This window comes from Monodon monoceros, unplaced genomic scaffold (assembly GCF_005190385.1).
Source record: "Monodon monoceros isolate NGI ecotype Baffin Bay Population unplaced genomic scaffold, NGI_Narwhal_1 Super_Scaffold_11, whole genome shotgun sequence".
Classification (NCBI taxonomy): Eukaryota; Metazoa; Chordata; class Mammalia; order Artiodactyla; family Monodontidae; genus Monodon; species Monodon monoceros.
This window is the reverse complement of record NW_021703767.1, coordinates 57,618,155-57,635,371: the sequence shown is the minus strand read 5'-3', so window position 1 is coordinate 57,635,371 and position 17,217 is coordinate 57,618,155. Positions and strand designations below refer to the sequence as shown.

At 39.9% G+C, this 17,217-nt stretch overlaps 1 protein-coding gene across 2 annotated transcripts in view; it reads right to left on the bottom strand.

Annotated features, from left to right (window-relative positions):
• Window positions 1-15,051, bottom strand: part of NECTIN3 (nectin cell adhesion molecule 3) — a 128,081-nt gene extending 113,030 nt beyond the window's left edge. The window contains exon 1 of one of the 2 annotated variants that reach the window (XM_029214225.1): window positions 14,663-15,051. In XM_029214225.1, the coding sequence (XP_029070058.1) occupies window positions 14,663-14,822 (160 nt within the window). In that variant the 5' untranslated portion in view covers window positions 14,823-15,051. The remainder of the gene's footprint in view (window positions 1-14,662) is intronic. The other variant, XM_029214224.1, reaches the window with a different exon arrangement.
• Window positions 15,052-17,217: the final 2,166 nt, after the last annotated feature.

Here is a 17,217-nt window from a genome sequence, read left to right as displayed (position 1 = left end):
ATTCCTAATTTTGTTTGGTAATCTGTGGAAAAATAGTGGAATTTAAGCCGGATCTTAGGCAAGGTGAGTTTTTCCAAGCAGAGAATGGGCACTATGGGAAGAAGTACAAAAGTAAACAGATTCACAGAAACAGAAAATGCAAGGGAAGTTTGGAGAAGAAAAATCTAAGTATTGGTAACAAATAACAGAGATGAAGTCAGAAAGGCAAATTCTTTTTTTTTTTTTTTTTTTTTTGCAGTACACGGGCCTCTCACCACCGTGGCCTCTCCCGTTGCGCAGCACAGGCTCTGGATGCACAGGCCCAGCGGCCATGGCTCACGGGCCCAGCCGCTCCGCAGCATGTGGGATCCTTGCAGACCGGGGCACAAACCCGTGTCCCCTGCATCAGCCGGCGGACTCTCAACAACTGCGCCACCAGGGAAGCCCGGCAAATTCTTAATTCAGCTTGTTTGCACATCTGTATTTCTCGCTAACACTTATTTAACACTTACCTGTGTTGACCAGGCTTTATGCTGAGAAAGGACGAAGAGGAGGCACATTCCTTGCCCTCCAGGAGCTTAAAGTCAAGTCAGGGAAAGTGTAAATAAGCAAGAGGGAAAAAATAGGTAATACTGAAGAGTGAAAATACAGGAAGCCAAAAACATTATCTAGAAAAATTAATGTAGCAGAAGTTCACATATTACAGTGGAAAAAATAAAGATGCAGAAAGAGCAATTAGGAGGTGTTAACCTGTGAATATGACCTTAGTTGGAAAACTTATAGGCTCAAATGCATATATAAGAAAAAGAGAAATGCTAAAAATCAATAATCTAACCATTCATTTCAAGAAACAGAAGAATAGGAAATAAACCCTCCAAAAATAGAAAATGTAGAACAGATAATAATGAAACAGAAAACAAACGTAAAGAGCATCAAGAACGAGTCATAGATAGGTTCTTTGAAAAGTCTAATAAAATTGATAAACACCTGGCAAGACTGATCCAGAAAACAAAAAAACAAAATACGAACATGAGGAATGAGAAAGGGGGGCATTACTACAGATCCTCCAGGCACTAAAAAGGTAGTAAGAAAACATTATGAACAACTTCATGTCAAAAGATTTGAAACCATGAAATTGACAAATTCCTACAAAAACTCAATGTGCCAGAACTGACACAAGAAGAATGAAAATCTAGACAGTACCATGATTATTTAATGAACTGTAACTAAAAATCCTTCCCATAAAAAAATTATTTCAGGCTAAGATGGCTTTACCAACTAATTCTACCTGAGTCTAGCGTGACTTTGATACAAAAACTTGGCAAAAGCATTATAAGGAAAAAAAATTACAGGCCAATTTAACTGATAAACATAGATGGTGAAGAAAAATTTTTTTAAAAAGTCAGTTGAATCCTATAATAAAGGATACATTCATCAAAACCAAACTGGTATTATTCCAGAAACACAAAGATGGCTTAACATTTTTTTAATGTAATTCACATTATTTTAAAAAGTATATGATCATCTCAAAATTAAGATAAAGCACTTGATAAAATTAAACTCCATGATAAAAATTCTTAAGCAAACTAGGAATAGAAATTTTCCTAATCTGATCAAAAAAAGTTTTATTAAAAAAAAAAACTACAGCAAACATCATACTTAATTTTGAAATGTTGAACACTTTTTTACCTCTGAGATAAGGAATGAGACAACGATGCCTGCGGTCACCACTTTAATTCAACATCAATAGTGGAGGTCCTAGCCAGTGCAATAAGCAACAGAAAAGGAAAAAAAAGTATAAGGATTGGAGAGAAATAAGGCTTTAATTATGCATAGATTGCACGACTGTATAGATGGAAAATCCAAAAGACTCAACAAAGTATATATACATACACACACAAACAGAAAAGTATAAGTGGTAAGTATGTAGTTGTAAGAACTATTACAAAGTAAGCATATCCACAAAACCATCATCCTGGTCAAGAAATAAATCTTTACCAGCACTCCAGAAGCCCCTTTCCCATTACTTTCTAATCACAAATCCTTCTCTCTTCCTTAGTAATAACAATTGACTTCTAACTTCATTTTATTCATTCTTAATTGATGACTTATTCCATTTCTGCCCACAGGTTCTACTACTAAGTCCCAACATCACCCTTCACTCTCAAAGTTTATCACGTAAATCAATAAAGATGAAATCCTCTCCAGAACTTCCCTCTTATACCTGGAAACCTCTCTGTATTTTCACCTATCATTTTTTTTCTCTGCCTAGTAGAAAGAAGAGCCCCTCACCATTTCTAAGATTAGCCTCTCCCATCTGTGTTTTTAATGTTTCCACTTACTTTCTGTTCCTGGACCTTGCCATATCAATGTTCTTTTCCCATCCCCCTCCCAAAGACAGAGAAGTCTCATCATAAAAATTAAAAAGTTTTTCTTCAACTTTCTGTAGTGGACAGCCATGGAAAATATATACTCTTGGGCTATGGCAATAACCGTATCTAGTTTCTAAGAGCAGCAATGTCAGTATAATAGGCAAAGCTACAATGTCCAGTGTTTCAAGGGGCAGAAAGCAATGACCTTGACAGACTGCCCCTAGACATTATCTTGGCTATGGTTCTGGATATGTTTCTAGATGCCTAGCCTCCTTTGGTTCTTCATTTCCATACGTGAACCACTCAATATCCTTCAATAAATTTTATTTTAATCAAAGTTAAGTTTGAAGTGTTCATAATTAAGAACCTTCACTGATGTCTTAGCTCAGGCTGCTATAACAAAATACCACAGACTGGGTGGTTTAAACAACAAACATTTATTTCTCACAATTCTGGAGGATAGGAAGTCCGAGATCAGGGTGTTAGCATGGTTTGGGTTCTGGTGAGAACTCTCTTCCTGGTTTGCAGATGACTACCTTCTTGCTGTATCCTCAAAATGGTGGAAGAAGGAAGCTCTGGTGTCTTTCTCTTCTTATAAGGGCACCAATCCCATCATGGGGGCTCTAACCTCATGACCTCATCTAAACCTAATCACCTGCCAAAGAACCCTTTCTAACACCACCAGATTGGGAGTTAGGGCTCTAACATAGGAATATTGGGACAACACATTCAGCCCACAATAACTGATACATTATTCTTTCCCCTCAAATTATTTGCTCATGTTCCTCTTTCCCAAGAGCAGGCCCTACCCTACTACTTCTTCACTATCCCTTCATTAGTTAATTTTTTGGAATTTGACCCTTTTCCTAACCACTTGTACTAAATTACTAAGTCATCAATGCACTCTCTTAACTACTAAATGTATTGGTCTATTTATCAAGTAAGAATTTGTTCCCAGATTATTTCTCCCCTCCCTCCCTCCCTCTTATCTAATCAAAGTACCTCAACCTTTTTTTTGTTTGGCTGCGCCAGGTCTTAGCTGCAGCATGCGGGATCTTTTTTAGTTGCGGCACGAGGGCTCTTAGTTGTGGCATGTGGGATCTAGTTCCCTGACCAGGGATTGAACCCGGGCCCCCTGCATTGGGAGCACAGAGTCTCAACCACTGGGTCACCAGGGAAATCCCCAAAGTACCTCAACATTTAAAATTTTTTCCAGTCCCCTCCCTACTTCCCCTTCCTTCCTTTCTCTCTTCTCTTCTCCCCCTCTGCCTCCTCTCTCCTTTAAACAGCTTATCTAATCCAAATACCTCGATCCTGATAATTCCCAATTCCACATCCTCCCCCACTACCCTCTCAGAACAAATTTCCAACTACAGCTCTAAAATATGCCCCAGAGGCACAATTAAAATGCCTCCAAAAAGTTACCAAATTGATTCATCAATCCTTCTACTATACTTTTCTAGTCATTCAAGAGAGAAACATAAGTTCATATCCAACTCTTCTCTCCTCACCTATGATATCCAAACACCATGTTTGGATGGACAACACTATGGACACTATGGACAACAGCAATGGTTTTCCCCTTCACTTGTCTCTCATATCTCCCATATATCTTTTACCTTGCTATCAGAGCTATAAAATATTCTCAAATCACTGACAGACAATAGTTACCTGCCTTCAAAAGCTCCTCACTGCCTCCCACACGAAGTCTAATCTCCTCAGCATCAGCAAAGTATTTAAAATCTATGACTTCCCTCCATAAAGCTCATACTTGAACCACATGGAAACATTAATTCCTTCCGCAGAGTCCTCAGTCCAGTGATCTTTTCAGCCTGGAATGCTCTCTTTTCCACTGACTTCCCTCAGAAATAGAAAACTCTGCCTTCAAGGTTCAGCTAGAAAATTAGGTCTTCTATTAAGTCTTCCTCCATTCCCAGTTAAACTGCTCCTTCTTCTGCAATCTCACAACACTTTATATTTCTAACATGAGACAATTCATTTTCCCTTGCGTTATGGATAGCTGTATTTGTAAAGCACTTTACTGCAGTTTAATAAGGATTTCATTTAATTTTCACAGCAACTCGATAAAGGAGCTATTATTTAGCTAAGTGTATAAGGACTGAAACAGGCAGAAAGCTTAAGTAACTGGGTATAAAACAGACACACACACACCATTTTCTAATTCCAAATCTGCTAACAATTAAATGTTACATTTCTTAAGGGCAAAGACCCCAAGGGTCCTAGCATAGCCCTTTCTGTGTAACAGGTGCTTTATGTTTTAATAAATATTCTCTCCCCTGTTTGAAATAACCCTGTTTTACCTGTCCGAACTCGAACCATTCTTTGAAGATATAGCTCAAAAGTTTCAATTCCTCTAATTAGCATTCCTGACTCTTCCAAGCCTTACTGATCTTCTTAGGCTGTATCATACTACTTGGTATGTTATTACAGATATCTAACCCACAGTTAGTCATACAAATGGATTTATAAGCTTGGGAGCAGCCATCACATCTTATTCCACGGTGATATCCTCTACACTACCTATCACTTGGTTGGTGCTCTATCATCTGTTCCCTGATTGATGTGCAATAGTCCCCAATCCATCCCCTGCTTCAATCTGTAAACCTTTTATTTTTTGCATTACAGGTATAGATCAACTGTTGTGACTAATTAAAACGTTGTCATATTTTAACAGTAAATATTATTCAACGCACTCTTGAAATTTAAAGGACACAAGTCAAGGAAGTATTTTAATCATTTCATGGGAGAAAAGTCAAGAGTGACTATTTTAGATGACTGTAGAGGGCAGCAAAGCAACAGTAGTATCCTCAAAGAAAAATAATGTATTTTTCTTAGAGAACTTCAGATTTGTTTTTATATTTTAACAGGTGCTGTTAGTGTTAAAGCTTTTACAAGAGACTTTTTAACATGTTGTATAAAAGTTTCACCAGCTACTTATATATTTAAACATTTTCACTATCAGTTATAAACATAACAAAAATATATGAAAGCCCAGATCCTTTTATACACATATGGAAAATAAGTTTGATAAACAATGCATGGTTTCAAAATAGCCACCATAATTGCTAACTCTTTTAAAAATCTTTAAATAAAAGTCGACAATGTTTTTCACTGAAAAATGTAAAAATCTATCTTAAGTACAGAAAAGAGTGTCAACAGTCTAAACAGTCTTATTTCTTGCTAGGAAAGATGTTTTCATTAGTATTACTAATTCTAGCCCTGATATACCTTCTTTTTGTCATTCAACTGAAAAGGCTATACCAGCTTTAAAAGAAAAATAACGAATCTTTGACACTGTACTAGTGTACAACAAACAGAAGGTAACAATTTAAGAAGAGTTTCTTACTGTTATTTCAAAGTTAAAATTCACTCTGGTTTTAATGTGGACTAGGCAAATGAAACTATGTCATCAAAATAATCATATATTTATAACCTCAGAATTGCTTATAGGAATAGGGAAGCTACTATAAAAGTTGATGTTCAATACATTTGCACTATTTGCATATGTTCCTCAAAGTTTTTGTTGGTGGTAATGTTTTACCTCCTTTAAGTTTAACAAGCAGAAATCAGAGATTTGGATTTACAGTAGCTGCTACAGCAATTAATATATGCAGACTCATGGTTTAGTGAAAAATGCTATAACGTTTTAGCCCTGCCCTCAATGAGGATAGAACTGTTAGCTATGTACCTTCTCCCATCTGAATCTCTTCAGTAAAAAATAAATAGAGAGCCTTTTTAAAAATTGTGCATTTAAAATAAAGGAACCAGGGTATCACTAAGCAGATTTAAATAAAAGATAGACTATTGTCTGACTTAGTTAACATTAAATTGAACTTATAACCATGAATGATTATCTCTAATCTAAATCAAATTAGAAGGGAGTTTGGAGTTCATAATGACAAGGACACTTGTGAAATGAAATCTTAATCTACCCCACAGTAGCTATGACTAAATTAGATATCATATTAATAAGTTTTGAAACCCATGGCCTCAGATACTTTAGTAATAACAATCATGTCTATCATGGATAACTCATAGAAAGAGTCACTATATGAAATTCATCTTACCACAGTTTCCCAGTACTAACATTTATTTCATTAATACTTTTGTATTTTCTCTGAAATGAAGCAATTAGAAGAGTTCAGCACGCTCTTGATTATATATAATGTTCTCAAACACTAAGTTGGAGTCCTAGCTGTGTACACCTATTTTTATATCTGCCTCTTGACTTTTTCATGTCCTTCCCAATAACAGCACTGGTACACTTCCATTACAAAAGAGAATAGCTATCTTAAATAAACCCACTCTATTCCTAAAACTCAGACCCAGAGTGTGATGTGTTATACATAAAGTGAGGTCTAGCCCACAGAAGCTGCTTAAACTACATATATCCTGGGGTAAATAATACACTGCTAATTTTGCCATACCAAAGAGGAAGAATTGTATTCCTCCTAGGTCAATTTCGCAAATACCTCAGATTCAAAATGGGTAACACAACGGGGAATAAAGAGACAGAGATAAAGAAAGCAAAAAGAATTTCTGGAAAAAAGAAAAGCCAACAAAGAATTTTCTCACCAAGTAATGTCTTTAAAGCCTATCAACCTTTTCTAGTTTATTAAATAAATGAATTATATGTATATTTTATATATATATATATATATTCATTCCTCCCCTATCTTGGAAGGTACAGATAGAAACAACATCAACATAATATCAAATATACAAAGCTCTCTAAAGATGTATTTCCTATAGCGTGTCCTGTACAACAAAGTTTCTGCAGCATAACAGGTTGTTTAATTATACTGCAAAAAAGAATATTTTACTAAAGAATTTCTTAAACCATTAATAAACTAATGCACACAGTGACTTTCCATGATGGTTAGTTTTTCCCATTCCCAAGTGTATTCAACCACAGTTCTTTCTTCCAAAAACATATCTTCTGAGACTAGTGTTCTATTAAACACTTCGGCAAACATTGCTCTAAACTTAAAAGCATGAAAAAATGAACAGAATTTGCTTGAGGGACTAAGGATTTGAAAGATAGCTACCATCAGATAGGAAATGAAGTCAAATCCAGAAAAGTTTTTGTAGTTACTTATTACAGCTATTATTCTGCATTATTATTTTATTTCAACATGGAAGATGAAATCATAAACCGAATATTCTCTTGATACCATTTTGTTGTATAGCAAATTTGGTCAATTCCTTAAAGTTATTAACAGGGAAAAAAAAGCAAATGTTTGGGAGCAAAACTTACCACCCCACAACGTCTCTTTGGCACACGATTATTTTGAGCTGAAAACAATCAAGGCCCAAAAGACTCAGGAAGAAACTTTGACCTTCCCCCTAACTGCTTAAAAAAATTTAGATAGTGGGCCTATTCCTGGAATTGAGCTATCACCAGAGATATCTGCAAAAAGTACAGGCTAAGTGTGGTGCGGAAACTCAGCAGGGCCTAGAGATCAGAGTCCACTCTGTGTCCCACAGTCTCTGCAAGGCCCAGCAAAAATTTGTTTACCAAACATTTGCTTTTCCATCTTCATGTGAATTGCCTTTCTCCCCTTTGAAGTCCCAAATCGCCACCCCCAGTACCCTCTTTTGTCTTCAGCAGAAGTTGGTATTTAAGGTGAGGGTTTCTGGCAGTTTTCCTGGGTCTCTTCCATGTATACATGCCCTTAAACTTTTGTTTGATTTTCTCCTGTTAATCTGTCTCATGTCAATGTAACTCTTAGACCAGCCAGAAGAACCTAGAAGGGTAGAGAAAAATTTCTTCCTCCCTGACATGTTAAAACCTATATAGTTTACAAAAAAACTTGTGTTTATTCCGTGATGCATGCTGATGACATACAGTGAAGCCTGAGGCAAGGTTTTCACTGCAAAGAGCACACACCACAAAACAACTTACAATTAAATTACTAGATAATGAATAAAAAGAGTAACTACTTTATAAAGAAGAAAAGCTCACTGTATGAAAGAAGTGGTAAGGCAAGGCTTTACAGAGAAAATTAATTTTAAACTGGGCGCTTCAGAATTTGAGTAGGTAGGAAGAGTAATAACATTTTAGGCCTTATGAGTAAGAGCTAGAGAAGGGCATAACCTACTTTGGAGACCACAAATAGTTTAGACCTGCACTGTCCAATATGGTAGCCACCAGCCATACCTGACTACTGAGCACATGAAATATAGCTTATCCAAACAACAATCTGTAAGTGTAAAACACATCAGATTTCAAAGACTTCCTACAAAAATAAAAAAGGTAAAATACCTCAATTCTTTAATATCAACTGCATGCTAAAATGATAACATTTTGGTTATATTGTGTTAAATAAAGTATATTAAGATTAATTTCACCTGTTTCTTTTATTACTTTTTTAATGTGGCACCATAACTTAAAATTATGTATATAGTTCACATTACTTCTATTGGACAGTGCTGGTTTAGACTAAATTTTATTTTTCTATTAAGCACTTGAAATAAAGAAATTTGAGTGCCCACTACATGCCTAGCACATGAGGGTACAACAGTGAACAAAATAATGACCATATGTGGTCAAATCATATATAAAAATGCTGTAAAAATAGCACCCATCCAGGGAAGAAACAATCATCTGAAGATGTCACTCAAAATACAAATGCCCCAATCATCAGGCTCCACTCCCCAAACCTCTTGCAAAAAATGTTGATCCAATAAGTCCATAGCGGGACCTGGAATGTTCTTTTGAAAAAGATTTCCTAGAAACTAGGATCTGAACCTATCCACGTACCCTACATTTGCTGACCTTGGCTAGCTGAGAATAGTGATTTATAGACAACCCTCTTTTAAAAATTTTACTTCTTCTGAAGAAATCTGAGAGCTTAAAGTAAAGAGCCTCTACTGGTACAATAGCCAACCTATCTAAAAGAGCAAGTTTGATTTTTTTTTTACTTTTTTTGGCAGCACCCTGTGGCACGCAGGACCTTAGCTCCCCCACCAGGGATTGCAACTATGACCCCGGCACTAGGAGCTCAGAGTCTTAACCACCAGGGGACAGCCAGGGAAGTCCCTTTCTTTTTTTTTTTAACTATTAAAGTTAAAAGAAAACAAGTAAAGTTAAAAAAAAAAGAAAAAACTATTACAACCTCTCCTATCTATAGAGTCACATGTATAATTTACTATCTTACACCTACAAAATAATCGTCAGAAACGCTGAAAAGCATACTATCAACTCTTAGTCATTTAAACCAGATATGAGCTGGTATGTTTTTACACATGCCTCAAATTCCACTTTATGAATATCTACTTATAACGCTACAAGGTACTTCCTTCCTACTGATATTAATTAGCAGAATGAATGTTGGGCAATTAATAGGGTTACAAGAAAAATAACCTCCTTGGATGTTATATTAAAGAGAACATGTAAAAGTCATAATATAAGTATGCAATACAATATCCTTTCCAAAACAACTATAGTACCTACAATATGGCTGTATCTAGACTTATAGGGGGCAGCCCTCACTAAAATTTTAAATACACAACTTTATTTATGTAAATAATTAAACTATGTCAGAGCCTTACAGAAAAATCATAAGTTTAGGAAAGCATATGGGTGCAAGACAATTTTAGATAAAAATATAAAAGGTAATCAAAAGTATGACATTAATGGTGCTTAGATTTTTAGATCTGAGTTCCTGGTACACAAAATAATTCCATTACTTACTTAAAGGTTATTTGATTTTATCCGACATTTACACATTAATAGCCATTATTAATCAAATGCCACATCTTTCACAAACCATACAGCCAGTACTGTCAATTTTATGAGGACTTTAATAGATTACAGAATATGCTATAGTAATATATTATTAACTCACTAATTTTTTAAGGGGTAAATTACAGAATGCCAAAATACTATTTTTTAACAAGGGTATCACAGCCAGCTTCTCTTCAACAATTTTCAAATAATAGGCAAGAAGCCGTAAGTTCTATTCCTTAACTATACAGATGCAAAATGTGCATCAGTTGCTGAAATCACTAAATATATCTATATATAAGCGTAAGTGACTAAACAAGGTAAAACGGTAAATACACACACACCCACAAATATATAATTGCCCAGCTTTTTCCAATTCCTATTTCTGATTCTGTAGCTAAATGCAAAAAGGAAAATTTGATCTTTTTTGCGTCCTTTTAAATTTGGTTCACTTTCCAATTATATCTGTTTTGGATGCAGAAAGATTCATATGGGCAATATGTATTACAGGCTCCAACCTGAAACTACCAGTAACTTCATAGGGTAGAAGTGAAATCATGACTCCCTCTTCAACTCCACATTTTTCAATATAACCACTAACATTCTGGGTGATCTTATAGAACTGCCCAGTCCTAAAATGCATTCTACATCATTAAGGGACGATTCAACTAGGTTCCATACAACTACACCATTGAGTTAATTTCACTATATCCTAACATTCTGAAAGTTGGTCATCTGATTATTTACCCGAGGTAAATTTAACAAATATTTAAAGAGCACTGACTAGGCTATACACTGAAAGACATAAAGTACAAATACGGCAAGTCAATCAACTTGAAAACTCAATTATTCAAGTCATCAGCGTAGAATTTAAGAATGACAAATATTAGGTTGGTTGGTTTACAATGTGCAATAAAATAAATGCTAAAATTTGAATGTACATTCCATGCATTCTAAGCGTTTTATTTTATTCTTTCATTTAATCCTCTACAGGCAAGAGGACAAGAACTCTATAGGCAAACTGATATTAACCTTTTTTTGAGAAGACGAGAAACCTTAAGTTTACTGAGGTTAAATAACTTGCCAACAATTCACACAGCTAGTAAGTGGCAGTCATTTTTCAGAATAAAACTGTTTATTTAGCATCTAAATCATAAACTGCAGAGAGAGAGCAAACTTATTCCACCTACCACAATGTCTAATCTCAATAAGAAAATCTAACTCAACTGAATTTTTTTAAGTAATTTTTTTTCTCAGTTTACACTAATATCTCTACCTAATGGGTTAGGTATCCTTCTTCTGGGTAACCCACAGTACACCTCATGCAGATCTCTATCATAAATACTGAGCTGTCCTATCCATCTGTTTACGTTATGTCTATCATACTGCTGTAAGCTCCCTGAAGCCAGGACTCTGCCTTATTCATGTTTTATGTCCTCAAGTTCCTATCAAGCACCATGAACACAGGGAGTTCTGAAAGTGCTGTTCAATGTTCAATCATCATATTAGATCTTTTTTCCATCACCTTCTAAATATCCATTTAAGATATAACCCTGTTGAAAATGGAAAAAGTTGGAACTTAAGTCAAATAGTCTACCTTCTCTTTCATCAATACCGTATCCTAATATTATCTACTCCTCAAGAAAAAATGTTGGAAGGGAAAGTAAGATAAATCTGATCACCTATGAACTGATTATTGCCATTATAAAGAAATATGGACTTCCATAATTAAATAAATGAGGTTTATATCAAGTCAGATAGTGTTGAAAAATCTAGTTCTCTTGACCTTTACACCTAGGACTTTCTTAGGCTTTAAAAAAAAAACACAAAAAAAAACAAAAAACCAACCAACCCTGACAGTTGGTTAACCTGTAAAATTTTAAAATTTCAGTTCTTCAAATAAGACAGATAATGTACACCCTCAAAACAGCAAATCTGATTAATTTTTTATAGCTTACAGAATATCATGTCTACCAGTTTGACTGCGAGGGTTTTTACAGCAGTAAAATTAACATGACATAAAAATTATCTTGTGCTAATAGATGATATTGCAGAAGTGTAGCATAGTTAAGGCCATGCTAAATGTAAGCATAATATCAAAAATATCAGCAGCAAAAAGAATAATAATAATAAATCTGTATGTGGTAAAAAAAAAAAAAAAGTAAAGCATTCTGATTAACAAATCATATAGTCATCTCTTTAAAGCCTAAAAATCTTCTCAACTCTAAGACTAACAACTCCCACAACATTGTAAATCAACCATACCTCAATAAAATTTTAATAAATAAATAAACAACTCAAACATCAGTATGTGCCAAACCTTGTTAAGTAGTACTATGAATATCAGACCAACGAACAGGTTACAAGAAAATTCCGTTTCCATACTTACTAAGTATCCATAAATCAGGACAACTGTGCCATATTCAAAGACTGAATTCTAAAATACAGGTTGATATTAAAAACTTGTCATAAGTGTTCACAAATGAGGGTGTTATAACACTATAAGCCAAAAAAAAGGAAGCTCTTTAAATGAGTAGTGCACAGTGACACAAAACTAGTGTCTGTCTCTACAACTACAAGCTGAGTTGACTCTAAAAACTTTAATTTACACCTCTCTAAATCACAGTCCATTTGCCTATACTACTTGAATTTTTAGGACTCTAAAGTATCAAATCCCTCCAACAGCATATTATTGAAGAGATATTTTTTAAGTTTTTTCTTCTTCCATGTGAAAACCAATGTGTTCCTTGAAAAAGTAATCAACATTTCACTTGCACATTCACTATGAAATTATTACCCAGGTTCAATTTCCTTGTATTAACTGTACATATTACCTTGCTTCAGTCTTCTACGGGGCTTTGCCTAGCTAGATAAAACTTTACTGGAGATACAAATATTCTCTCAGTCCTTAACACAATCTAAGTCAGAACAGTAAACTGTTAACATCCACTCCCACCTTCCTCCCACCTAACTGTAATCCACAACCCTCCTGAATGGAAAAGAACGGTACACAAATTCAATCTAGAATCTCGCATCAATCTAAAGTGGTAACAGCATTAAGACTTGTGTAGTGGAACCAAACATCTGGGGAGTGGGACTACAGAAACAATGCAGATTAGTTAACATGCCATCTATCATGCTATACTCTGTAAATCAGAACGTGTCATTACAGTGCTTGAAACGTGACGGAGATTTGGTAGTGGAAATTCTCAGCCTATAAGAGGCACTCAATCTTTTGAAAATTTTGCCTCCCTCATAACCAGCTAGCCTGACACACCTACACGGTACAGGGGTACAGGATTCTCTTTCTTCTAAATCACACCATCCAATAAATCCGCACACATCTCTCCTTGTAGTAAATACTGATAAAACTCCTGGTTTCATTTAAGATTTCATTAAACACTGATATCCAACGGAGACTTATGTACCAGTAAAAATGTCTCAGGTAAAACACGCTTTGAGCAAGCCTAAGTTTTGTTTCTGCACTTTCCTCACCAAGTAAGAGTCATCGAATGAATAACGTCCTGCAGTGTTCCGGTATTACCAAAAGACAGAGCCAGTCCCCAAAGACCGGTGGCCTTACTTTCCCACATCGCCGCCTTCCATTAAGGATCACTTAAGTCCACCTCTCTTGCATGAAACGGAGATCTTTCTTTTTCTATTTTTTAAAGCTATTCTTAACAAGTAGGCTTCTAGTCTCTGATACCTAGGAAGTGAACTTACAAAGAGACTACCTCCCAAATATGACAAAACTATAAGACAACGTGGGAAGAATGGGAAGAGGCGTGGGGCTTGTTTTGATCGGAACAGCTGGGGCACGGTCAATGCAATCAGGTATCTTACACATACATCGAAGTCCTGAGGACAAATAGCGTTTGCTAAAATAAACACAGTGAGACAGACGTCCCACAAACTGGAAGGCAGCGACGGGCTCAATGCGATCCAGAGGCTGCCAGGGCAGAAAGTGGCCGGAGGACCGAAGAAAACTGTAGGGGATGCTGCAGGGTGGGCTAACATGGTGCTTCTCCAGGGTGGAAGGCGATGAGGTGTGGGAACCCGAAGGCTTCATTCCGTCGAGCTCTGGTCCCTAAAGGTATCCTGGCTCACAGCTCAAGTTTCACCCGGGAAAAAAGGAGGCGGCAAACGTACATCCCGTCACCTTAGCCCCAGCACATAAGTCCGCGCTCTCGGCTTCCTCCGCGAATAGGCGAGGAAGTAACGGTCCCCGGAGCAAACACGGAGGAGCCAAGCGCACGAAGCACTCGGCGTCCGGGCGGAAAGCGCCGTCGCCGAACCCCAGCCCGCAGCGTGGGGAGCGGCGCGGCCGCGAGCGAGGAGAGCGGGCGGCCGGCGCCGCACTCGCCGGCCCCGGCCCTTCCCCGGCCTCGCCCCAGGCGCGGCGAAAAGTTTCCAGCCAAAGTCCGCGGCACCCGCTCGCGCAGCCAACCGCCGAACACAACCGCTTCCCGCCCGGGAGAGCGGCCCACACCGGCCCGGCCGCGGCCCCGGGACCCTCGGTCGCGCCTCCCTCAGCCCACACCGGCCGCCGAGGTTCACCTACCACAGAGCCGGGAGAAGAGCAGCAGTGGGAAGAGCAGCAGCAGCAGCGGCGGTGGCGTCGGGGGCGGCAGCAGGAGCCCGGCCCCGGGGGGAGAAGCGGAGGAAAGTTGTGCTTTGCCGCCTCCGGGACACAGCGGAGCCGGCCCCAGGGTCCGCGCCATCCCCCACCCTCCCCCCGGCCAGCTCGCTCTCCTGCCCCCCGGCTCCCCGGGCCCCGGCGCCTCAGGCTGTGGGCGGCGGCGGCGGCGGAAGGTCCGGTGCGCGCGTCTCTAACTCCCAGTTCTTGAGCCGTCGCCGCCGGCTGACACTCAGCCGAGCACTCGCGGCTGCTTCAACTCCGCCGTCGCCGACGCCACTGCAGAGGCTGAGGCGGGAGCCGCCCGCCGCCGCCGCCGGCACCACCACCGCCACTCCCCTCCCCCCACCGGCACCCGCCCGCCTCGAACTCCTGGGAACTCGGAACGCACCACCCCGCCCGCACGGGAGGGGGAGAAGAAGCCGACCCTCAGAGCGCAGGGACTCGCCCGCGCAACTCGCGCTCCCGTCTGATCCGGGAGTGAAAGCCCGACTCCTCCCACCCCGCCCTCCTACACACGCCCCTCCCCTTTCAAAAAAACCCAAAATCTCTTTTCTCCTCTTTGATAACGGGGTTTCTCCGAAAGCAGGGCTTTAAAGAGGACAGGAAAATCTGGAATAGGTTAGTAGGCCCCGCCCCTCGCGTTCCTGCTTCGTCCCCCTTCCCAGCGTTTCCAATGGTCTCGCCCACTCCGCCCCTTGCTGGTCCACCGCGGCCCCTGCTCAGACCGAGGCGGAGGGCGGTGGGACAGTCCAGCTCGCAGCTAGGCTCCCCTGAGCGGCGCTCTCCCTCTGGCGGGGACCGGACGAGAGGCGGGGGAGGGGAAGGCACGATAGGGCTGTCTTTCCGTTGCCCATGCGAAAGGTTCCTGTCTGGGAAGCTGGACATAGTGTGCCGGACTAGTCATCTCCCTCCTCGCCGAGGGCTGAAAGGAGAGACTTTCTCCTCCTTACTGCTTCCCGGGACAGCTGAGCTCTCCGAATCCCTCCTTTCTTCCCAGCCCCCCGTCCCCCCCCCCCCCAGTCTGCCGAGGCACGTTTGCACAGGCGTTTTTCTTGCCCCTTTCTCTGGGTGGGCAGTTTGGTGAAAGGGTCAACGGAGCCGGGAAAGGAGAGGGGCCCCAGAAGGTTTGCTTTTCTCACTCTCGCTTCTTTGACCGCCAGGCTGTCCGCTATCCTCCCCCGGCGACTGGCAACAGGAGGCCTGGATTTCCCCGATCGGAGTGCCTGTAGTTCCGTGGTGGTTTCCTTTGGTTTTGTTTCATTTGCATGTTCGCACGTGTAATTTTATTTTCACTGCCTGTTTTCCTATGAACTGATCGCGGGAAAGCGACCTCGGGAAGTGCTAAACACGTGCCCGTGAGAGGAGCGTCCGTGATCCACCACGACCCTCCTTCACCCCGGCAGCTGCTCGCCTTGACCTCTTTATTTGCCCGCCACGCACAGCCCTGGTGGCTTAACCTTGGAGCCACAGCCATCGGCGGTTCTGCGGGGGTGGTGGACAGTTTCGACTGTCCTGAGGGGGGCTAGAGGCAGAGGACACAGGTTCTCAGTCCTGACACCATTAATTTTATGTTGGTCCTGCCGTCGCCTCCAGAGAGCCACAAATGTGCTCCAATAGGAAGAAAGTCAAACAAGGATTTAGCCGCCTGTCGCAGCTAAACTAATGCTTGTCTGCCGCCAAGATCACGCTGTCCTCCCCCTTCAGTCACTAGGGTCTCCCCGACCTCCATCCACTGACTTACAATGTTTTACTCATCTCCAAGGCTACACACAGTTCTACCCCCTGCCCGCCGCTCTTTTTTCTTTCTTAATTTCCGCCTCCCAACCTCTCTTCCAGCGCTGGGTTAAAATACCTCTTTTCCTCCACCCCTTTTTTTTCTCTCTCGCAGTCTATGCCTGTTGCCTCTGTCGTCCCCTGTAAGCCTGTCTCCTGCAACCACTCCTTTCCATCACCTAGTTTCAGGATGCACTTATGAAGAAACCTTGTCCTGCGTTGCTCCTAGAGATGCCCTGATGACGATCATAATTGACGAAATGTAGCTATTGTGACATTCCTCAGCTGTGCTGACACCACCGTTTCCCTTGAGAAAATTTCTTTTCCTATTTTCGCATTCCCTAAACCTAATTTCACAGTTAAATTTAGACAGAGCCCACTGCACAGCGAGTAGCTAATTATCTGTTTAAATAGCACTTTAACACGTTGTTGATACTCAGTTAAATGTTAAACAACCAAAATTTTAATGTCCCTAGCAAATTTCATTACCGTAGCCTTTCCCTGATGGTTCTAGTCTCCAGGAAAAAAGTAATTTAGCCAACATTTGAAAAGGTGCCAAAGGCTTAATATGGGGGCCATAATGCAATTGCTACAGAGACCATGAGGGATTAGCAGGTTTAGTGCTTCTCAAAAGGATGATATGGAGCTTTAAAGAATATATTTCCTCCATATTTTGAGAATTGGATTAGTGGCATGCTATTCTC